This window comes from Melitaea cinxia, chromosome 18 (assembly GCF_905220565.1).
Source record: "Melitaea cinxia chromosome 18, ilMelCinx1.1, whole genome shotgun sequence".
NCBI classification, from domain to species: domain Eukaryota; kingdom Metazoa; phylum Arthropoda; class Insecta; order Lepidoptera; family Nymphalidae; genus Melitaea; species Melitaea cinxia.
In genome coordinates this window covers 2335881-2361181 of record NC_059411.1, presented here as the reverse complement: position 1 = coordinate 2361181, position 25301 = coordinate 2335881, and the positions used below count along the sequence as shown (strand labels likewise).

At 35.2% G+C, this 25301-nt stretch overlaps 1 protein-coding gene across 1 annotated transcript in view; it reads right to left on the bottom strand.

The window, feature by feature from the left end:
- Positions 1-25301, bottom strand: part of LOC123662351 (cyclin-dependent kinase-like 1) — a 43282-nt gene that overhangs the window by 9825 nt on the left and 8156 nt on the right. Inside the window, exons 2-5 of the mRNA XM_045597202.1 lie at positions 20993-21182; positions 19499-19618; positions 10284-10449; positions 9504-9575 (exon numbers count right to left, since the gene is read on the bottom strand). Of these exons, the coding sequence (XP_045453158.1) occupies positions 9504-9575; positions 10284-10449; positions 19499-19618; positions 20993-21182 (548 nt within the window). The remainder of the gene's footprint in view (positions 1-9503; positions 9576-10283; positions 10450-19498; positions 19619-20992; positions 21183-25301) is intronic.

The window sequence follows — 25301 nt, the reverse complement described above, 5'->3', positions numbered from 1 at the left end:
TGTATCAATACAAGTTATAATTCACAAACACGTTCAACGATATTCCTTTACAAGTACATATGTGGTTGTGCAAGCGATATACTAAGACGAATATTGCAAAAGTGGCATTTGAGCGGGAACTCATCGTCAGAGCGTAAGGATGTCAAGATTAGACTGCAATGTTACATTTGAAAATTTAAATATAATTTTAATTTGCAACGAGACTTAGGTTCTAATGTAAAATTTTTAACAAAATTGTCCATATTAACAAAATATGCTTGACATTAAATTTAAGAAAGAGCTGACTAGCCATAAGTCCGCCTATTTTAATCTGTTTCTTTCATTATGTATTTATGGTCTAACTTCTTAACATAGACTCAAATTAGGCCAAGATTTATTTAAATCCATTGAATAGATTCGGTGACCAGGCCGACAAATAAGAAAAAAAAATATACAGTTTTGTTTCACACTCACTCATATAGCGCTGACACAAAAACATTCCAAAATGTCCAATATACAGAATTAGACCTGTTAAATTTTATTACAAGTATACATTACGTGCGCCTTTAGCTAAAACAACTACAAACTCTTGTTCTTCAAGTAACCATTAACTAAGCCTAGTCTTGTTGAACTGGGCCGATGGCGGATAAGGCAACCCAGATAGCTATCAGCGTTCTCATCTAGTAATATCGATCACAAGTGGGTGCTATAATTACATTATTTCATGTCTTTTATTCTTTTAAGTCTACCCTGAAGCTGGTAATTAGAACAATCGTATGTTAACTTTGTTATATGAGTAACGCCAAAATATTATTAATCTTTATTGCACTAAAAAAAAAAACAAAATCACAAAACATTTATACAAAGGATGTTGGCAAGGGCGAACTTATCTCTAAAAGAGATCTCTACCAGTCTACCCATGGTGGTGAGAAATGATGTTACCGCGGGACTCATAAGCGCAAGAGTGATTAAGTAAAAAAAAAATATTTAGAAAGTTGTAACAAGTAAATAATAAAGAAAACGAAGAAATTCAGTAATTTAAGTGAATCTGCCACAGGTAGCCAAACCCTCTATTATAATCAGACGACCTGCAATTTTAGACATATTGAAACTTTGTCTGTGTGTGTGTCTTAGCTATATCGACAACATAAATAAAGAACGTAATTTAAAGAATATATATAAATTAAAAATGCAACATCAAAGACATAAATCTGTTTCTTAAAGTCATATGACGGCCGACTATTGACGGAGTAGCAATGCAACTTTTATTGTATTATAGTTCAGCTGTAAGTAGCGGACGCTGCGGGTGCCGAAGTTGGGCAGCAGCGTCTTAGGTGCGAAAAAGCCAGCCCTGCGGTCACTAACCCGCCTGCCCAGCGTGGTGACTATGGGCAACGCACATAATTTCACGCATTTTTGGCGCGAACTTGTGGAGGCCTAAGTTCAGCAGTGGACTGCAATAGGCTGGAATGATGAAGTAGCGGACGACAGACTTAACGGCAGCAATGAGTAACTTAGTATGTACTAAGTTATACTCTGAAAATCCGCTTGAAGCAGTAGCATAGCTGTGTCTCGTAAACTGACTGACAATGAGACAGCTAATGCGTAACATGAATCAAAATATCCTCTGCGCTTTTTCAGCTGTGGTAAAACACAAAAAGAAAGTAATGTATTTTTAAAAAATTTACGAATCGTATCAAAATATTGATAAATATTTTGTTAGTAGCATTTTACAAGACTCCGTGGTTAGAATAGTAAGTATACGTACGAGTATGTACATTAGTTCGGAAAGCCTGCACGCTAAGGGCTCTGAATTATTTATGTGACAGATAGTGCGGAAATTACGTTCCTGGAGAGAGACGTTTTTTCTATTTCATATTCTTAGACTTTCCTGCATACTTTTAACTATAAAACTTTACGGCAGACTCATCTTGTTTTTTTGTTTAAATATAATTTTGTTTGCTGGCAAACAAAAAAGAACCGACTTCAATTACATCGACAAGTAATACAACGTAGGTAGATGAAAAAATAGTCCAGTAAATACGTATGGAGTTAGATGGTATGGTGGTAGTGGTGGTTATGATGAGATTACTCACTACACTATATCTTATGATTATAATTCAGAAGGGGTGTGTAGTAATTTTCGGTGTAGGTACCTTTATGCAAGCCAGGTCGTCGTACACAAAAAAGAAAGTCGAATTACAGCACTAAGAGACAGTTTATTACACAACACAATAGAATAGAATACCATGAAGGAACACACTAACAATTCACACTTAGATATTAAATGAATAGCAAGCGAAGACATAGATCGTAATCGAGACGTAAGCAAGTAAAACCACAATTTTTATGTCGGTAGATTCGAAAAACAATTGTTCGGTAATGAAGTTAATAATAGGCCGAGTCCATTTACATTGTACGATATTTAAATTTATCAATATTATAATTTTTATATATACATTTATATATACAGGTATGAGTGTGTGCGTGTTTGTGTGTGTGTGTGTGAGTGTGTGTGACATATATATTATTTATGTAAATGATGAAGGGTTCTCCACATCACTCCCCCCCGGAGACCGTTACTACGGGCGAAAATAGTCCGGGAAAGTTACTTTGCGCCCAGAGCGCGTTGTCTTTTTACTTTCCTGTGGGATGCTGGTTGCCTCTGGTGGCTCAGGACGAGTCGAATGATGGTACGCAGGGTTGAAATTAGGCATAGGGTAGGCGTTTGGGGTAGGAGATGGGTCAACCATTGTATAAGCCGGCTTAAGGCGGTCTATAGAAACGGTGACTATCTTGCCGTTCATTAATATCTTAAAGGTCTTATCACCTCTTTCCACAACGGTGTAGGGGCCTGAGTAAGGGGGTTGTAAGGATGTTCGTACCGAGTCATCCCTTAAAAATATTTGTTCTGAGGATTGTAGGCCTTTGTGAACAAATATTTTACCACTCGTGTGACGAGCGGCTGGAGAAGGTTTCAGCTTGGCTGTGATGTTATGAAAGCGGGTTGCGAAATCCGAAATATCGGTGGAGTCTGGAGGGGTCGTCTGAAAAAATTCTCCTGGTAAACGCAACGGCTCACCATATACTAACTCAGCCGATGAGGATTGTAAATCTTCTTTGTACGAGCTTCTAATACCAAGAAGTATCAAAGGCAATGAGTCAACCCAATTAGGGTCAGCATGACACATAATTGCTGCCTTAAGCTGGCGGTGAAAACGCTCCACCATACCATTACACGCTGGATGATAAGCGGTAGTGCGACGATGTTTAAATCCTATCACTTTTCCCAGGTATTGGAAAAGTGTGGATTCAAATTGACGCCCGCGGTCGGTGACAACATCAGTTGGACATCCAAATCTGGACATCCACGATATTAGCGCCTTTCCAACAGTTTCAGCGGTCATGTCCGCCATTGGTGTTACTTCTGGCCAGCGTGTGAAGCGGTCTACCACTGTCAAGCAGTATCGTTTGCCTTGTGATATTGGAAGAGGGCCAATAATATCAACGTGAATGAAGGCAAATTTGGCTCGAGGTAGACTGAATGTACCAGTGGGCGAAGATATATGGCGACTTACCTTACAGCGCTGACAGGCTAAGCATTGTCGTGCCCATAGTCGACAATCCTTACGTACTCCAGGCCATACAAAGCGCTCAGCGACCAATTTAGCCGTGGCATTGGCACCCGGGTGGCTGAGATTGTGAAGTCTGTCGAAGAGCGGTTTTCGTAAGGCCTTAGTAATAAAAGGTCTGGGTGATGAGGTACTGACATCACAGTACACTTCCAGTTCGCTGTTGGGAAGTTTTACTTTAGCCAAGCGAAGTGAAGATTCACCGTTTAATAGGTGTGACAGCTCTTTATCGGAAGCCTGAAACTTAACCAGTGTTTCCATATCGATTGGTATATGCAATTCGTCAACACGAGACAATGTATCGGCGACAATGTTGTCTTTGCCCGATATGTGTCGAATGTCGGTCGTGAATTGCGATATATAATCTAAATGGTGATATTGACGAGGCGAACAGTTATCTTTTCGATCGCGAAAAGCGTGAATAAGTGGTTTGTGGTCTGTAAAAACCACGAAATGTATTGCTTCTAACATGTACCTAAAGTATCTAATGCTCTCGTATATGGCCAGTAGCTCGCGGTCATATGGCGAATACTTTTGTTGAGAAGGGCTTAAGTTTTTCGAAAAGAACGCAAGGGGTTGCCAGGAGCCGTCTTTAAATTGCTGTAAAACTGCGCCCAGAGCTGAAGAAGATGCATCTGTTACCAGAGCAAGCTGAGCATTGCAATCAGGATGAGCAAGTAGCGCGGCGTTTGACAAGCTTTCCTTGCATCGCTCGAAAGCCAGTAGTGTTTCGCCAGAAAGATTGATTGGATGAGACGATTTCACAGAACCACTTAGCAGAGCGTTCAGAGGTGCCTGAATTTGAGCGGCGTGAGGTAAAAATCGCCGATAAAAATTGACCATTCCTAGGAATCTACGAAGTTGACGCACTGTTGTAGGTATAGGAAACTCTTTAATTGCCTGAACTTTAGTATTTAAAGGTTTAGCACCTGCGGCAGAAATGTTGTATCCGAGAAATGTAACCTCATTGGCTCCGAAAATACACTTCGAAGTGTTAACGAGGATACCATATTCCTTCATCCTGGTAAAAAGTTGATGAAGGTGAGTCTCGTGTTCTGCCTCGTCTCTACTAAATACTAAAAAGTCATCTATGTAGCAGTAACAAAAGTCTAGACCTCTCGTCATCTCATCCACGAATCTTTGAAATGTCTGACCGGCATTTCTCAGACCAAAAGTCATAAATGGAAACTCGTAAAGTCCGAACGGTGTTGTGATGGCAGTCTTAGGAATGTCCTCCTTACAAACAGGTATTTGATTATAAGCACGTTCTAGATCAATGGTCGAGAATATTTTACACCCAGAAATAGCGTGAGCGAAATCGTGAATATGCTTAATGGGATACCGGTCGGGTATCGTCCGTGCATTGAGCATTCTGTAGTCGCCACAAGGTCGCCAATCGCTATCCTTCTTGGGAGCGAGGTGTAAAGGCGAGGCCCAAGGGCTTTTAGATGGGCGTGCGGTTCCATTATTCAACATGAGCTCGAATTTTTCTTTAGCTATTTTTAATTTATCGGGAGCTAATCTGCGTGGAGTACAAAAAATAGGTGGACCAGGTGTAGTTTTGATAAAGTGTACGGTGTTATGCTTTATTTCAATGGGTACACCTGAAGGGCGTGTAATTTCTGGGAACTTGTTTAAAATACTGTGGTACCTGCTGCCACCTGATTTTACTTTAACAGAACATAAATTAAGAGTATAAGCGTGAGCAGCAGGAATAGATAAAGAAGTTACATTGTCAATTAAGCGTTGATTACGACAGTCCACAATTAAATTAAAATGTTTTAAAAAATCTACACCTATGATGGCTTTACACACATCGGCAACAATAAACCGCCATTGAAAATTTCTCCGTAAACCTAGGTTTAAAACTAATTCACAATAACCATAAGTGTCTATTAAAGATCCATTAACAGCACTCAGCTGTAGGTCGGTCCTCTTGCGCCTTTCACGCAGTGCAGATCGTGGGTAAACACAAAGGTCACTTCCTGTGTCCACGAGGAAGCGGGTTCTTGTGTTACGATCGGTGACAAATAGACGACCAGTAGAAGAAGGGCAGCCGTTTGTCGTCATTAGCGACCGACTTTGGAGTTTTCCGGCTTATTAAAATCGCATGGCTGTATGCATCGATGCGCTTTTGAGCCGTACTTCGAATGGTACCAGCATATAGGGTACCGCCGGTAGCTGGAGTTCGACCGTGATCTTTGTCGCGAAGATGATCGGTTTCGCTGCTGTGGTCTGGAACGGTAGTTATCGGCTTTCCTGTTATGATTAGGTCTGCCTTGAGTATGCTTCTCCAATCTCAAGGCTAAGCGTTCCACCATCTGCTTTAGTTCTGCGATCTCGCTATGCTGGCAAGGCTGCGCAGAACTAGATGCGACATTAAATGGTGTAGTAAGCTCGTGAATACGATCCGCTAAGTCCGCGAGTTGTTCCAGAGAGTGACTTGGCTGGGATACTAGCACAGTTTGGAGGTTGATGGGCAACTGGTTAGTCCAGATCTGCTTAATAAGGTCGTCAGTGGCAGAGGTGCCAGCCAAATCTTGAAGATGGCGGAGAAACTGCGATGGTTTCCTGTCGCCTAGCTTCTCTTGGTTTAACAATTGTTTGACCTTGAGTTCGCGGGAGGCCGAAAGACGTCGAAGAATTTCATTCTTGATCTTGTCGTAACGATTTGTGACTGGCGGATTCATTATGATATCTTTTACTGACTTCGCATGTGCAATATCTAAGTTGTTGATTACAGTGGCAAATTTAATTAAATCATCAGTGACATTGTAGCTTTCAAATTGGTTTTCTAGAAGTGCAAACCAAAGTTCAGGATCCTCAGATACAAATTGAGGAACTTTAAAATTAATTTTATTCGTGTCATGCGATATGTCGTGTCGGCCGCTCTTAAGATGACTCTTTTTTGTTCGACGCATAGTGACATGTCACTTTTTCTAGATGTGACGGTACCTGCAGAATCGCTATCACTACTCATCTTTGTGTTCTACGGGGTCACCAGTTATGGAGTTAGATGGTATGGTGGTAGTGGTGGTTATGATGAGATTACTCACTACACTATATCTTATGATTATAATTCAGAAGGGGTGTGTAGTAATTTTCGGTGTAGGTACCTTTATGCAAGCCGGGTCGTCGTACACAAAAAAGAAAGTCGAATTACAGCACTAAGAGACAGTTTATTACACAACACAATAGAATAGAATACCATGAAGGAACACACTAACAATTCACACTTAGATATTAAATGAATAGCAAGCGAAGACATAGATCGTAATCGAGACGTAAGCAAGTAAAACCACAATTTTTATGTCGGTAGATTCGAAAAACAATTGATCGGTAATGAAGTTAATAATAGGCCGAGTCCATTTACATTGTACGATATTTAAATTTATCAATATTATAATTTTTATATATACATTTATATATACAGGTATGAGTGTGTGCGTGTTTGTGTGTGTGTGTGTGAGTGTGTGTGACATATATATTATTTATGTAAATGATGAAGGGTTCTCCACATACGCATTATCAAAGATTACTCCAAAAGTTGTAATCAGATCTCGATGAAATTTAAATGTGACCACATAATAAACGTCGGCTTTCGATTAAGTTAAAAATCATCAAAATCGGTACACCCAGTAAAAAGTTATGCGGATTTTCGAGGGTTTCCCTCGGTTTCTCTGGGAGCCCATCATCAGATCCTGGTTTCCTTATCATGGTAACACACTTAAGATATCTCCTTTCCAACAAAAAAGAATTATCAAAATCTAAGCAACGAAGTTATCCCCGAACATACATAATATATATACGGTCAATTTGAGTAACCTCTCTTTTTTGAAGTTGGCTAAAAATATACCTGCACATCACAATACAGGTTGGCAGTGCAGTTGCAGCAGGCAGGCGTTTTTCCCATTCCCATTTTCACTCATTTTCTTTCTCTGTACATTTTCAATATATATATTTTTTTATTTTAACATAGATAAGTCATATGCTTGAACGGTGTCTTTCCTGTGTTTTTTTTTGTCGGTACGCACATTTAATAAAAATAAATTTGACTTTTTGATAGCTGCTATATCCGCAGTGTAATCGAAATTTTGGCAGCTATCAGCCGGCGAATTCTGTGTTATCGTCAAAATTACCTGAGAATGAATTTGCCATCTCAATATTTTATCCATCTTACGGCTAGTGGCGATCACTTAGCTGTAATTATCCCACTGCTTATTAACAGGATATTTCTATTTAAAAAAAAAACTTTTCACGAGTTCGCTTCGTACTCAGGCAAACGTTTGCTAATGGCACACAGACACACGGATATTTGTCGCAGTTTCGAAGTTTTTTGACACATCATTGAGGGATGTTAAGTGCTGGCTAGCAGGCGATAAACATTTCAAGGTAGATAACGTACGATATATCCGTGCTAAACGCTTAGTCAAATAAAGAACGCGAGTTGGCATAATATTTTAGTACGGTGATATTTAAATTATAATTATGTGTATCGTCAAAGAAAATTACTAATGACATAAACTGCGAACTTATGAAATAATATTTTGGTAAAGTTCCATTTAAAAAAAAAAACAAAATTATAGTATATGATAGATATTTTGTAGCTACTTAAGACAGTAATTCAACAAATAGGCTAGCCCTTCAATTGAGTAAATGGTTTTGATAATTCGCTGAGACATTTTAGGACCTATTTCAACAATTGGTTATTATAAAGTTTATCTAACATATATCACAGATATTATCAGCAGAGAGTTTCACATTAACACACTACACTACAGCATGCCTACAGCTTATGGATTCACGGATTGTAAATAGAAATATTTGATAACCAAAGTCGAAGTTGACGGTGAAATTACAAAAACATATAAAAAAACGAGTGTGCTTTAGACCACACAACTGAAGTAAAACTTCTTTAGTTGCCCTTACAGTATATACGAAACGTAACTCTCTCTCTTTCTATTTTCACTAACTTATATCTACCTCTTAACTTCCGTTCGCCTTGCCCGATCACACTGTTCGTAACGCTCTCCTCTTCACGCATTCACCAGCTTACTCATGCGTAAAGAAGTTTTACTTCTCGTTTATATTTTAAATAGAACAAAAAAAAAACGAGTATGCTTTAGACCACACGACTGAAGTAAATCTTCTTCATAATAGGCCTGCACTGTGTCTTAGATATACGAAAAGTAACTGACTATGAGAGAGAGAGAAGGAAAATGTGTGCTCGCTTCCTTCCTCTCTCTTGCTCCAGCTTACTTCCCAAATCAGTCGTGCGTACAGAAGTTTTTCTTCAAAGAAAGCCCTAATATTCGTAGGTTGACGTCTGATACATATAGGGTACATTAATGACAAAAGTCAACAAACTTAAAAATTCGTGATGGATACGGATTCAGTGAGGATTTTACATGGTTAATGTAATCATTTATATGAATCATGATATGTCACGCTAAATAAACATTTTCGATATATTTAGGTAAGCCAAGAAAGGGTTACCAGTTCTCTGACGATTTCGTTTTACCGAGAAACTGTTCTTTTCATTTTTCGTTTTAATATAAAGTAAAATAGATGTTTTATTTTAATTTTTGTAGAAACAAACACATATGACGATGCATTATAGAAAGTATAAGAAAAATGAACTGAAAAAACATATACACAATCAAAGTATAATCCTGGATTGATTTAAAGTTACGTTAATGCTAACTTCTATTTACTGTTGCCTACTGGATTATTAAATGTAAATAAAATAAGCCCTTTAACTTCGCTGCGAACTAAAACTACCTAATAACTCTAATAAGTTTAGTACTATTTTTTATTCTTTCTTAATCTATCTCTGAAATCTTAGATGTAGAGCAATGCAAAATACTATTACTTAATAGAGTAAATATTTACTAGCGCGTCTCCGCACATCGACTCCGAACGGTATCATCGTATGCACTGAATATTCCGAAGAACAGGTTCCACCTGGAGGAAGATTGGAAATAAAGGAAATGGTTAGGGTAATTATAAAACTATCATGAATACGGGAATAATGCATAATGGGACCACGCATTTACAGATTATGAAAAAAGTGTGATAAAGATGAAAGGTAACAGTGATGAGGAATGGGGAATGATGAGGAATGGGGAATGATGATTTTTTTTTATTTCTTAACATATGCATTTGTATTTATGTATATTCATTTATATTTGTTAATATATAAGAGTGCAATAATATTCAGCAGTATATTATGAGCAGTTATACTGCTAATGCATCATAGATATAGTCTCCCTGAAATATTCTGCTCAAAGTCTGCAGCAGCACGATTGGGGGAAGGATAACTCAACCTTATAGAACATTACAGCAAAATAATACTACACTAGTGATGTGTCCTGTGGTGTGTGAGGTAGCCAAAGGGACGCTGTGGAGTTGAGTCAGAAACACACTTAGATTATTCCGACGTTTGCAGGTATCCATTGGCTACGATGGTCACTTACCATCAGGCCCAACGTACATTTAATGCCATTCAACCATTTTAGTATTTAAATCAGAAAAGAAAATTCATTCGATTGAAACTGATTTTAGTTTTTCAACATATCTCACTTTATTCCTATCAAGCAATCCAAGTTTTGGAAGTCTTAAATTTCCAATAGAATGAAGAATATCAATAAAAATAAAAATATGAATACGCACTGATCATCCTCGCGAAGCCGAAGTCGCAGAGCTTGACGACGCCATCGCTGGTGAGGAGAATGTTCTCAGGCTTGACATCACGATGGATGCAGTTGTGTCGGTGGCAGTACGCGACCCCTTGAAGCGTCTGCCAGATTATCTGCTTCGAGAGCAGTTCCGGACAACCCTGACGGAAGACTTTATTGAAAATTTCACTAAATATATGACAAAAGGTTTTACATGTATACATATTTACACAATATTCATGGTTAAATTGTGTTTTAGTAGGAAAATTTTAGGGTAGTTCTAATTTCTTTCTTTTCTTTATTCTTATTTTTTTAATTCTATATATGTATTTTGGGGTCCACCCCGCTTGCCTAGCGTGGTGACTATGGGCAAAACACATGAGGTCACGTTATTTTTGGCGTAAACTTGTGGAGGCCTATGTCCAGCAGTAGACTGTAAATGATGGCTGTAATGATGATGATGATTTTGGGGTACTGAATCCTAATCTGAATCTAGTTTTGACAGGCTTGTATAAAAGGCTTTTTAATTTTTGATTTCATTTACGAAACCCAAAACAAGATCGTAAACAGTTGACGAACTTCACACACTCAATACACTTGACATTCACACATCTGAACAGAACAAACAATATATATTTATCTTGGATTTTGTACTAATGTGTGAATTTACTCACTATAGTGAATTAATACATACGATAATCTTCTACATATTAATACGTGAAGCAAAACTTTGTACCCTTTTTAACGAAAATTGCGCGGACGGAGGAGTATGAAATTTCGCACACTGATAGTTTATATAGAGAAGGAGTGCAGAATGATAATATATTTTTTTAATTATACATAAAAAATACATGAAATTAATTTAAAAATGACATAACACACACTACCATGTATTTGACACACATATAATATAGTCTTTTGTTTATTATTATTCTAATATATAATATTCTCGTGTCGCGGTGTTTGTAGTTAAACCCCTCCGAAACGGCTTGACTGATTCTCATGAAATTTTGTGTGCATATTTGGTAGGTCTGAGAATCGAAAAACATCTATTTTTCATATAGTTATTTATTTAGGGATGATGGGGGGGCTTTATAACATATATGGCAAGACAACGTTTGCGGGGTCAGCTAGTAGAAGTATAGTTTTTGACAACAGAACCATAATAACGTTCAAACTTTAAATTAATTATGGTCGAATTTCGACCAATGGGCGACCACTAGTTATGTTTAAATATAACATAAAATGTCAAAGCGCTAGACGTTTTTGATATGTTCGCTCTTGATGATAGAGATTAATCTCCTACGTGTCTTCTGCATTCTAAACTCTCGGCGAAATCATTTGCTCTATTTTGCCACTATTGAAAACCTATAACTACAAAGAATGTATATCTACTAGGGAAAATCTACTCTTATAGGCGAAAACTAAAGGAAGAAAAATAAGGGTACCTAAAGCTTAATAATAAATAATAAATAAATATTTACACAATACACACACGGTCGTCTGTTCCTAAAGTAAGCAACTTAATGCTTGTGTTATAGGTAACGGCCGACTGGTATATAGCTACATTTTTTTTTTCGATAAACATACTTATAAATAATACATATATAAATATATAAATAAATATTTATATTACACCCAGACTCGGGGTGGGAATCGAACCCACAACCCTCGGAGCAGAAAGCAGGGTCACTACAAACTGCGCCAACGGGCTAGTCAAAGCTTAAAGCTCTGTCATTTATTTACCGATTTCAAAAAAGGAGGAGTTTTCTCATTTCGATATGTATTTTTTATGTGTTTTTGCGGATAACTTCATCGCTTATGAATCTTCGAAAATCGTAGTGGCGACTAGTGCGTTTGTTAATTTTTGGAACGAAGTTTCTTACGGCAGGCTTGACATTTGGCTGAGCGACCGGACTGAAAAAAATGTGATACTAAAACCGTAAGAAAAATATATAACGGAAGTGACGTTATATCAGTCACACAACTGTATATATGACGTTTGTAAAACTAAAATATTTCTTAAACTTTTTTTAAAATTATTTATGTAATTTTATACTGTCGACAAAAATAACTAAAGACGTGTTTTTTATTTCACTTAATAATTTGAATTATTATTATTATTACTATTTTTTTGATTTATTTTATTTTACGGTATTTGTTATTTTCTAAAATACTCAATGTCCTAAATACTTTTATGTACTTAATAAAAACCAATCAACAAAATTAAAAAAAATATATCAAGAACTAGAAAATATATTATAATTCAACATTTTTTTTCAAATTGTGTTGCTTCTATACTATCCGAAGGAACTTCGTTCCTACCTGCAGGCCTAGCATGCACGCCACGACAAAATTTTGTCGACCCCTTTTCTCGTATTATCTCTCTATGTCTACAGTAGCTAACATGCGTGCACGCGATACTCTTCTCGTTACGTCAAGAAGAGATAATCATTAAATTTTTGTGATCTGTGATATTTATCTCTACGGAAGCTAACATGACATCGTAATTTTGTCGAATTTTGTCGTTTTAGGAAGAGAAACTTCTCGTCTTCAATATTATCGACGAGAAAGACGATAAATAAAAAATAAATAAAACCGGGTGCCTATTTTTTGTATACCATGGCGTTTCCCTATTATAATTATATAATTTCGGTATACGAAGAGCGGGAAATGCGAAAAGTCGAGTGAAGTGTGCCATATAATGACACAAAAAACGTATTTGCGCCCTGTTGCTTCTTATTCTAAATAATAATAATAATAATAATACTTTATTTTAGACCAAAGTATAAGTCCATATTGGGTTAGTACAACAAGACAAGACAACATTCAGAATAAAAAACAAAACAAAATTATATTAAAAAAATCAATAACTAAAAATAAAATTAAATAGAATAAAAGTAAAATCAATAATCAAAAAAAAAATATTCAAAAATTCAAAAAATTTTAAAAATTAAAAAAAAACAAAAAAAAACAAACAAACAATGCGTGATAGAATTACAATTATCTAATGTGCGACAAGATATAAAGCACAACACGAGCATATTGTTTTACATATATAATTAAATTCATTTACTTACGCCGTTTTATTTTCCATATTAGAGTTTTTTAAATTAGATATACACTTTTTATCTTAGCCAAAAGGCCGAGAACATTTTTAAATAAAACATGTGTCACTCGTTTGAAATTGGTCAATAACCTTGTAAATTCAACTTTACGACATAAGAAATAAGAATGATATTCAGTTGTGATTATGGTTGATAATGTTTCTCTACTCGACAAGGCGAAGTCTTCGGAAGAGAATTTTGTCTCTCGTAGTGCGCATGTTAGGGTAATCGAGAAAATACTCGATGTAGACATTATCTCTCTCTCTCGTCAAGAGATATCTCGTTGTATGCATGCTAGGCCGGCTGGTGTCCCATGACACCACATAATTTTCACCTACTTACGTTATATTACTTGACGATGTAATTGGAGTCATTTTTTTTTTCTTTTGCTAGCAAACACAATTATTAAGTAAATAGAACAAAATACGATATCGTCAGCGTACTTTATGTCTGATAAAGTCAAATATAATAAGGAACATCCTTTTATCTTTTGCGAGAGCAAAGCCACAGACAACAGCTAGTAATATTATCATCGAATAACCTTGAACTTTCCTTATTGTAAAACAAAATGTCAGCAATATATAATAACGAAATATATCTACAGCATTATTACGTCAAAAGCATTGTAACGAAGAATATTTTTAACTAACAATGGAAGTAAGCGAACTCTGACATAACACCCCGTAACATAAACTGTATAGGTTGGAGTCATTAATATCTTTGACTGAACTTTGAGCAAAAAATAGTTCGCTCAAGTTCGCATCGTAAGTTTCCAAAGCGCTTCTAGGCGTCGAAAAAATCAGTTAATCGTTAGTGTAATATTTTCAAGAGACAAAATATATTAAGACATAGTTTAATAGAGCATTTCTTATTGATTTTTTTGTACTTTATAATTCTTTTTCTTTTTTGTCGCCTATAAATTGTTTTCATTTTTGGTGTACCATAAAGAATTGACAGATAAGGGCCAATGTTCTAATCCTGGATGATGCAAAAGATCGTCCTAAGTTGAGGAGACTTAGTCGAAAAGTAGATCCTGACAATATTCGGGATAAATAATGCTAGGTAGAAGAAGAAAAATAAATAAAATTGGTATTGTATTATTTTTTATCAATTTAAATTTTATTTATAACTGAGCCCGCAAACGTTTTTTTGCCATATATGTTATTAACCCACTTAATCCCCCCCTCCACTCATAATTTAGGGGTATCAAAAATAAATATTGACCGATTCTTAGACCTATCCGATATGCACAAAAAAATTACATAAACATCGGTCCAGCCGTTTCGGAGGAGTATTGTAACTAACATTGTGTCACGAGGATTTATTTTGTATTATTGTAGAAAATATTTTGTATTTTTGAAATAAATAAATAAAAAACATTAGATAATAGATTTAATAGCGAGTTTATCAAAACGATAGAATGCAATCAGATTTCTTTCATTCCGAAAATATCCACGTCCTTGTTCTCCTTATGTATTTATTGCAAAAATACAGTGCGAACGCACGTAGTTGGTAGGATTTTCGCTAAATTCGTTTACGCAAAACGCGCGGGCGCTGCGAAGGTCATTCTATATTGGCACAGCGGACCAGTTCACAAACACGACGGTCTATGACATCGTCTCATTAAATCCAATTTATATTATGATATATATGATAATTAGCTATGACATTTAAGTTGTATCTCAATCCTAACGAGATTTGATGTCTATTTACAATAATTTAGAATTGACATTAAGATCGACTTTTATGAATGTATATTATGTATCTTAGTTCACATAATCATGATAATGATGATGATGATGTGATAATTCACATGATTCTTCTGTACGTGTGTTTGTCACCTAACTTCTCCTACAACTTGACCGATTTGGTTGAGATTTCGTGTGTGTGTGTGGATCGTCCTGGCAGGCCCGAGGGTCTGTCCGGGTTCGGACCTAGAGGCTACCCGCTTTACCCGGGCTTTCATTACCGGGGCACTTTGCCTCCAGGGTCACATCATTTTGGCCTGAAATATAGAGCCAGGGTCCTTGGACCTTTAAAGCTATCGCCTGGTTAAAATAAAACAGTCCTACTGTTAGGTCGTTCCCTATCCGGTGGTTCATGGAGGGTGTGAATCCGATAGGTGGCGCTGCTGTCGGTATTTCATCAAAAAATTTCGCTATTCAACACAAAACTCATATTTTCAATTCGAATTTTTTTAATACAAACCAGTAGTGACTGACATTAGTGCGTATCAACAAACAAACAAACCAACTTTGCAGGTTTATAACATTTGTATAGACAGGTTGGTACATACACAAAAGGCGTAGCATATTGACACGCAAGTCTCCAACATCTTTGTTTCTTTTATATACTAGCTGACCCCGCAAACGGTGTTTTGCCATATATGTTATAAGCTACCTTAATCCCCCCCTTACAACTAAAGGGTATGAAAAATAGACGTTGGCCGATTCTCAGACCTACCCGACATGCACACGAAATTTCATAAAAATCGGTCCAGTCGTTTCACATGAGTATTATAACTAACATTGTGACACGAGAATTTTATATATGAAATAATATGTATATATTCACATATTTAATAAGTAAAATGACGTTTCAAAGCTTAAATTTTGATCAAGTTTAATATTATTATCACCATTAATGTCCTATCACTATAATTCAATGATTAATTCTTTTCATAAAAAGTTTAAATAAAACTTATTTGTTTATTTACAAAACTTTCTTAATCGGTGGTAACTTCACAATACCCTTAATCAATTAATTAAAAAAAAAAACATTTTATGCTTTTGTAAAATGTCGATATGAAGGTTATGCTGTTTAACTGAATAAAGGAAATTTTTCATTTGTGGCCGAAACTTATCAAACCCGATATTGATTACTACAAATTTTCCTACATAAAATAGTAATATTCTTTTATGTTTGAGCTTTTTCTACTAACGCAAAAACCTAATCTGATAACGTGAACCTTTCATAACACAACCCTACCTAGTACCTACGACAAAGGTCAAAGTTTAAACGTTTTTACATTACACCGTCCTTGAAGTTAAACTCAGGGTAAAATATTTCTAGATATAATAAAATAAAATTCAAATATCGTAAAAGGTGGACGAAAAATTATAGCGTTTAACGTATCATTACATTCAACGTTACATGGGTTTAATGTACTTGTAAATGGATAATTCGTTCATAAATTACATAGATAGGTATTTGTTATCTAATTATGGCTTTCTTATCGCTTATCTAGATTTTGGTATTCGTACTAATTAAATAGTTGTAGTTTATAGTCAAAAACATTTATATTGTACAGAATTGTATAAATATTTAATATGATTTTAATAACAAACTAATGTGTTGATTACTATTATTTTATTATTACCATCAGAACGGCAAACGGGCATACGTTCTCCTGACAGTGAGTGGATACCATATCCAGTGGACGCCTGCAACACTAGGTACATTGCAAGCGCGTTGCCAATCCTACTCCCAACATTCGCCAGGAGCTCTGGCTACCGTACTCAGCACAGGAACACAAGTTTGAAAACAGTATTATTTAGCTGTAATCTTCTGAAAGGTTGAGGTACTATCCCAGTCACTATCGGTCACCAACCCGCCTACCCAGCGTTGTGACTATGGACAACACACATGGGTTCACACCTTTTTGGGCGCGAACTTGTGGAGGCCTATGTCCAACGGTGGACTGCGATAGGCTGAAGTGACTATCCCAGTCAGTCTGTTTAAGATTTTTAGCAGGGTATTTCCTGCTGGGTGTACCCTACCTCAATAACTACTAGAATAAAACATAGCTATAGATAAGATTCTAATATACGACTTTGCAGTCCGCAATGGCAAATCTACGGTAACACTAATCCATACATAACACATAAGGGAGTTTTAATAAAAGGCAAATACGTGATACGGTAGATACTAAAATGAGAAATGAAGTAAGTATCCAAGGAGGCGTGTTCTTAGCTAACTTAAGAAAGGTCAGAGAATGAGCGATATTGTAGGCGTTGCTGACCGATTGATAAATATATCGCTCATGACGAGTAGGTCGGCAAACAAGCATACAGCTCACCTGATGGTAAGCTATTATATCTTATAGACAGCTGCAACGCGAGAAGCATTGCCGAAACCATCCTCCCCTCCCCCAGGAGCTTTGGTCACCTTACTCACTACAGGGACACAACACTGCTTGAAAGCAGTATTATTTTACTCTGATCTTCTGTAATTAGTTTACAGACACATTTCCCTGAAGGTCGACAATGCTACTGCAACTAATCTTATGCACTAGTAACTTCATCAAATCGTTTGCCTTCTTTTGCTCGTGTACTTTTTCAAAGAAAATCTAACAATCGAAAGTTAACGTAAGTGAATGGATATGAGGAAAAAGATATAGCTCTAACAATTCCGCGGCGTCCTAACTCGTAAGGTTACACGTGAGTGGCGCAGTGCACATGTGCGAATCGTGTGACCGAACTATTGGTAGTCAACCGGTTTTCGTCGAGCTACTTACACAGTAACTGTGTCGATAACATGGCTTTAGTTAATGCTAACGATAGTTCAAGACATAGATAGAGTGGCATAGATATAAAAGAAGGGGTGTTAATTGATAATCTTCGAAATGAAAAATGGAAATACAATTTATATTTTTTTATATAGCTTTATATAAGCCATTCGTCCGCAATGGGCTCGAATACTGTTAGCGTTGTTTGGAACCCTTTTTACAATATTTATATTTCTAGATTGGAACGCATTCAGAAACGTTTTATGTGGCACCTTACTTTTGAATTTGGCTTAGCTAATGAAATACCGCATTATCGCGATAGATTGAGTCACTTTAATATGAACACTCTCGAAAGTCGAAGATGCTTGCTTGACAACCTGTTTCTGCATAAACTAATTAATGGTGTACTGGATTGTCTTGTTTTGTTTAGGTATCTTTGCTTATCGGCACCTACTAAATGTCTACGTATAAATAAACGAATGCTATTTTATTGTATGCTTGTTCTAACTTGGGTTATCAGGCACCTTTAAACAGGATGATGAGATGACACAAATTTTAAATGATGATCAAATTGTATTTATCAGCAAAGTATTTTTACAAATTATTTCTCTTTAATTCTTTGATTTCTTTTGTTTTTATCTTTTATTGTAATTAATTTAACTGTGAAACACTATCTTAATTTCTTGCCATGTGTATGTTATTTATGTATTATGTATGTATTAGTGTATGTCAGTCAAGTTAAATGTAGTTATCACCTATAATTAGAGTTACACTTAGACTCTACTGTTATTGTATATATACATACTTGAAATGTGGTGTATACTTTGTTGGTGTTCTATAAATAAATAAATAAATAAATAAATAAATAAATAAATACATAAATACATAAATACATAAATAAATAAATATAATAGTAGGTACGGACTACGAATTATTTTTAAATATCATATATTGTAAAAAGTCTAATTTGTTCTTAAGTAATAAGTAGTGTTAAATATAAATATATTAATACATCTCTTTAGTAGTGTTTTCAAGGCTGTGCAGGTACTTGTCGTGTTCCGGACGTTGGTGTTTGCATTGTGTTGTGGTCAATGGAGATTCAAGTCGTTTATTTTAGGATACATCGTAGAGTAGTTATATTAGGATAAATAAAGTAAAACCGACCAAAAATATTGTAAAATTTGGGATACCCACACTATGCTTTGGGTAGTATTTAATTATATGCATCTCTCACTTCATCCTATCGCAGTCCACCGCTAGAAATAAGCCTCCCTAAGTTCACACCAAAAATGGCGTGAACTCACGTGTGTTGCCCATAGTCACCACCCTGGGCGGTTGGTGACCGCAGGGCTGGCATTGTCGCACTTAAGTCGCTGTTGCCCGTCTTTAGCCTGTATATTTTAAAGCCAGAAGTTGGATGGCTATCCTGCCATCTGTCATCTTTTTAAGTACTAAAATGGTAGTGGAATTGCGTTATCCTTCAGTCGCCTCTTACGACACCCACGGGAAGAGAGGGGGTGGCTATATTATTTAATGCCGTAGCCACACAGTATATGTATTATGCATCTCTAGAAGTAGGTGAATATAAATACTGACCGATGGATATTTCTCTAGTTCGTGAAGCACGGTGTGATCGCAGTATTCGAATACGAGGTGCAATTTGCGCTTTCGACGAAAAACTTCTATTAGATTTACCAAGTTCGGATGTTTTAAATTCTGCAACAAGATAATAATGTTATAATACTTCTAACAGAACAAAACGTATTTACTATTATGTCACATGAAATATCGATCACCAATAACCAAAAAGAAGGAGTGACGCACGTTCGTGGCGCGGTTCTTTTATAACTTCAGCAATGAATCAAAAATATTACTAGATAATATTAATATTATTGGAAATTTCTTTACGTACGCTTGACTTGGGGAGTAAGCTAGTGAATATGTGACGAGAGCGTTACGAGAATTGTGATCTGGCGAAGCGAACGGAGCAAGAGAGAAAAGAGTGAGCAGACATTTTCTTTCTCGTTTGGTATAGCTAAGACACAGTGCTTGCTTATTGTGCACGCCTATTGTTAAAATAGTTTTACTTCTGTTGTATGGTCTAAAGCACACTCGTTTTTGCGGTAACGTTGTTTGAATCGACGCCGACGTGTAAATTTATTTTCCCTTCTGATGAATACAACTTTCAAGAAACAAAGGAATGTTTCTTTGTTTTAAAATAATTTCTTCACGGAAGACCAAAGCTTCCGTGTTAAAAAGTCAAAGGTCACTTTCTGCAATTGTTGACGCATTGTTTTTAATGAATACTAACATATATGGACATGTAAGGATTGTGGTTGGAAACCTAAATGATCCTGTCCATTAATTAATGATATATCGAGATTCGTTACTGTAATTATAAATAATCGCTATATGAAAACATTGTTATTAAATTTTATAGATTTTTTACTAGCTTGTAATAAAAATAATAATGAACAAATTCAGTACGTGTCACAACTCACGTTCAGTTCAGCAGTTCAGCCTATTGCAGTCCACTGCTGGACATAGGCCTCCCTAAGTTCGCGCCAGACATCGTGGTACATTATAACGGAATAAATTTAGGTCAAGTCTTTGAACATTTATCTAGTGTCAAATTAAACTTCGTTTATGTGGAGAAGAGAAAGAGGCTCTAAGACTCAAAACTTAAAGAAACATTTAACTAAATAAATTTATAACATAACTTTAAAAATAAAACTTCTAGATGCAGACAGAAACTACTCAGCTGTTTATAAATAAATTAAAAAATTCTATAAAATGGAAACTTCTTTAGTATAAAGTAGCATACCGACCGAATGTCCCACTACTGGGCACTTCCTGGGTATTCCTACTAAAAAGACATTTTTCTCTGTCTTCTCAATTTTGCACAGTAAAGCGCTATCGTCAGAATGAATGTTTCAATATGAATTAATTTCATATATTTAGCTGTACATTCTTTTCAAAGATATTGATGAAAGTAATATAGCTTACTTTATAGGCTTTTCAAGAGTTTAAAATTCAGAAAGTACCTATAAAAGTTAGTCTAGAAAAATGTTTTGATATCCATTTCTTTACCTTTAGCATCCGTATTTCTCTGAGAGCTATCTTCCGTATCAGTGGATCGTCTTCGTTTTCAACAAACTTCTTTATAGCTACGATCTCGCCGGTGTCCCTGTTTCGGCACTTGTACACGAGGCCGTAGGAGCCTTCGCCGAGCTTCGCGAGCTTCTCATAGCGCTCCATCGCGCGGCTGCTCGCGCGCGACCTGACAACAAATAAAAATCTTGTCTGTACTATTCTATGTGAATTTAAATGAATTGTCAAATGTACATGTAAAACTTTTGATAGACTGCACCAGTTTTGATAATTCTTAGGCTAGGCTTTAGATTAAGAACCGCATTTTGAAGTTAGATAGATTAGGGTTATTTATTTTTTTGTAACCAAATTATACTGATAAACGGTCAAATATTGAACTTAGATAATTCGACGCTTCTTAATCTAAAGCTTTACCAATTCTTGTATCAGGAACAGTTGTATAAAACAAAAAGTATGATTTTTTTTTTTCAAAGTACGAAGTTTTTTTTTCAAAGTACGAAGTTTTTAGGGTCAGTTCATATAACTAATAAAAAAATATAGATCCTTAACGATTTAGTATAAAACCACAATGTTACAGTAATTGAAGGTCCTATGAATAAAGAACAAACCTTGCGGGCAAAACATAAGGCGACACAATAGAAATATTGATTTCGCCTTTCATAGTTAAATCGCCGTCTCTATTATTTCATGTTTTATTGTAATTAAGCCATTTGATAAGTCGCTTTTTTAGGTTACAACTGAATTTATCGACATTATTTCAAATCGAATGATTTTGACGAGCAAAAACGTTAGATTTTCATAACCAACGAAAATAAGAAATTTTGATTCCTCTGTACGTTTCACAATGATTTCTAAATGACATTCTTAATCATAAAGAAGTAAATTGAGATTAATCAATCTTAAAGATTAATCATACTCCTTCGTGTCTTTAAACACAGTTGATACATTTTTTTTAAAGTGTAACTGCAGAATTTCTTGCCTGTTCTATTCTGCGGAATATGCATTCCGAACTGGTGATATCTTCACTTTTAAAAATTTATTAAAATTAATAATAATAATAATAATGAAAACTCTTTATTGTACACCAAAATTGAACAAAATTACAAAAAATAAAAACAGGAGATAAGTACAAAAGGCGGCCTTATCGCTAATGAGCGATCTCTTCCAGGCAACCTTTGGGTAGAGGAAATGGTATATATGTAGATGGTTTATGTGTACACTTTTACCTAAACATACACAATATATTTATATTTAGACAAATAAACAATGTAAGAAAAATTGAAAATTAAAATAAAGTATATGTACGTAAATGGCATATATAAATAGAAAGTTGTAATAGACATATATAAAGTTAATGAATTATTGTGATAAGATTCAAAGTGAGGACAGGAGATAATATGCCACTAGATAGAAGGATTAAAATTGAAGAAAATAGTGTTTCACCGACTTCTTGAAAACTGGAAGGGATTCAACGCGTCTGATGGGCAAAGGTAGAGAGTTCCAAAGCCGAGCAGCTTGGACAGTAAATGATTTAGAATAGAAAGTAGTCGAGTGGGGAGGAATTTTAAGAAGTAAACTATCATCGGAGCGAAGCCTTCGCTCATGAGACTCACTGAGATTCTGAAAACGTTCACGTATATAAGAAGGAGTAGCAGGATTAAATAGTATGCAATATAACAAAGTCAGTATGTGAGTATTCCTGCGAAGGCGAATTGGGAGCCACTTGAGTTTTTTGCGATAATCAGAGATGTGATCATATTTGCGAAGGCCAAATATGAAACGGACACATAAATTCTGAATGCGCTCAAGCTTATTAAGTTGCTCCTCAGTAATGTCAAGATAAGCAGTGTCAGCATAATCAGGCAAGGGTAAGAGCTATGCGCAAGCGTAATTTTGGTGGAAGTAGGAAGAAAATTCTGCAGCCTGCGGAGTGGATTCTACAGCAAAAAAACTTTTCGACTTAATTCACACATCTGTGGACACCAAGAGAGATTTTCATCCAATATAATACCCAAGTTAGTCACTTTATTGCTGTATGGAATTTTAACGCCATCAAAAATTATAGGAGGTGGTTGTGATTTATTAACGCGAGAAATAAATTTAGAGCTTCCTATAATAATTGCTTGCGTTTTCCCTGGAATGACTGTTAAACCAAAGAATTTACTCCAATTAGCAACTCGTAGTAAATCACCATTGATAATAGAGACAGTTCGTGGTAATTCTTCAACAGTACAGTGTGTAAATAATAATAATAATAATAATTAGTATCTAAATTTTAATTTGTAAAATGACGAATTGTATTTTAAGAGCCTATTTAAATAAACCTATTTTTTATAACGATTTTGTACCCATATGATTTTTCTTCATTCTACGTGACATTAGCGGAACTTAATTCTTTAAAATAATTCTATAAATAAAAAATTAAATTAAACCAAAAACTGGAAAATAACAAAAACCGGACTAAGTTTTTTTATGGCTAATTAATCACACGATAACGAATAATGAAAAAAAAATTACTGCTTTCAAATGTAACTCGACAATATTTTAATATAACTAATACGAACGTTCATTTACCCTATATACATTTAAAATATATATATATATATATATAATTAGTAGCTGTGCCCTGCGGTTTCTCACGCATTAAATTAAGAAAAAAATATCTCATAGCCTTGCTCCGTAAATGGGCCATCCAAAACAAAAAGAATTTTTCAAATCGAACCAGTACTTCCTGAAATTAGCGCGATTAAACAAACAGACAAAATTTTTAGCTTTACAATATGAGTGTACGAGTTTAGAAAACATGACGAAATTATTAAATTGATAAGGTTTGAAATTTGCTCTTGAGTTTCCTGCCAGTTAAAAATGAATCAGAATCTATATCAAAATTCAAATCATTTATTAGCTTTACATCAACTAAGTAAATAAATAAATAAAATAAATTTTACTGGCAACAAAACACTGCTTACGTAAGATAAAATTCAACAAAAAAAAATGAAAAAGAATGGATTGTAATGTCAGCATGTCGCAGTATTGTTGAGACATCGTTGCCCCAACACTGATTTTCAGTAAAGACCGTGTATATGTAGACAGCAAAAAGTGCAGCACGGACAGTGATAACATTATTAAAAAAAAATTATAAAAACAAACAAGCAGCAGGAAAACAGGGAGATACTAATAGTTAGGAATAACGAAGTGAAAAAAAATAATAACAATAAAAATAACAATAAATAATATAAGGCGACTAAAATGCATTATCAAAACACGATAAAGCATAAAAAATTTAATATAGTAAAAAAAATACAGTTATGCAATGAGGATCAAAATGATTTCAAGTCTTCTTCAATAAAGCAAATATTTATTTAATTTATGACTTCAAATTAATAGAAAAATATCTAATATTATTACTTAGATGCATACGTCATAAGAACATAGCTGTTACTAACCGGTTAACATTATACCGCGTACTTGCTATTCAATATTTATTTGTTTGTGCAAATTATTACCGCATTGAATATTTTGTATGCAACGAACGACAAAACACAGCATAAGAATCTATTCAGACCGACATTGATATGGTACCTATCCTGATCGAAAAAGGAACATTTTAAAAAACCTCTTAGCTTAGAACAAACTTAGCTTATTTTGTGAACTTAACTGGTAAAGTTTTGTTTCTATTTTAATTTTTTTTTTTAAAAATCTACAGAATTTTGTTCAAAAATATTTTATTACAATATTTTTTTACGAGACACGGGTTTGAGTTTCTCTTTAGACCTATAGATCGTTTGATTCTCTACTTTGTCTTATTCCGATCGTGGTATGTGAAGCTCTTAACATTGAGCAGAACGTATCATTTATTTATTTATTTAATGCATTTAGGATTACATTAACAAAATTACAATATTTTAACTTAAAAAAGTGCAAAGGCGGTCTTATGACATCACAGTTTAATGTTGCTGCATTTGGCTGCTTTTCGCGTGTCTTTGAATATCATCATTCATCAAATACATAGAAAATTACACAATGCAGTTTCGGTATGACGATCGAATAGATAAAACTACGTAGTTGTTATACCATTTATATTAATTACTAGCGACCCGCTCCGGCTTCGCACGGGTATAAAATATAATTATAGCCTATGTCATTCACTGAAAAAATGATTAAAATCGATCCAGTAGTTTTGATTTATTCATTACTGCCCGTGGCCCGCACGCGTTAACTTAGAGTAAAAGCCGGCTGGAACCGCCGCAAACGCTACGTACCGCGATTTTTAAATCTGTAATATCTT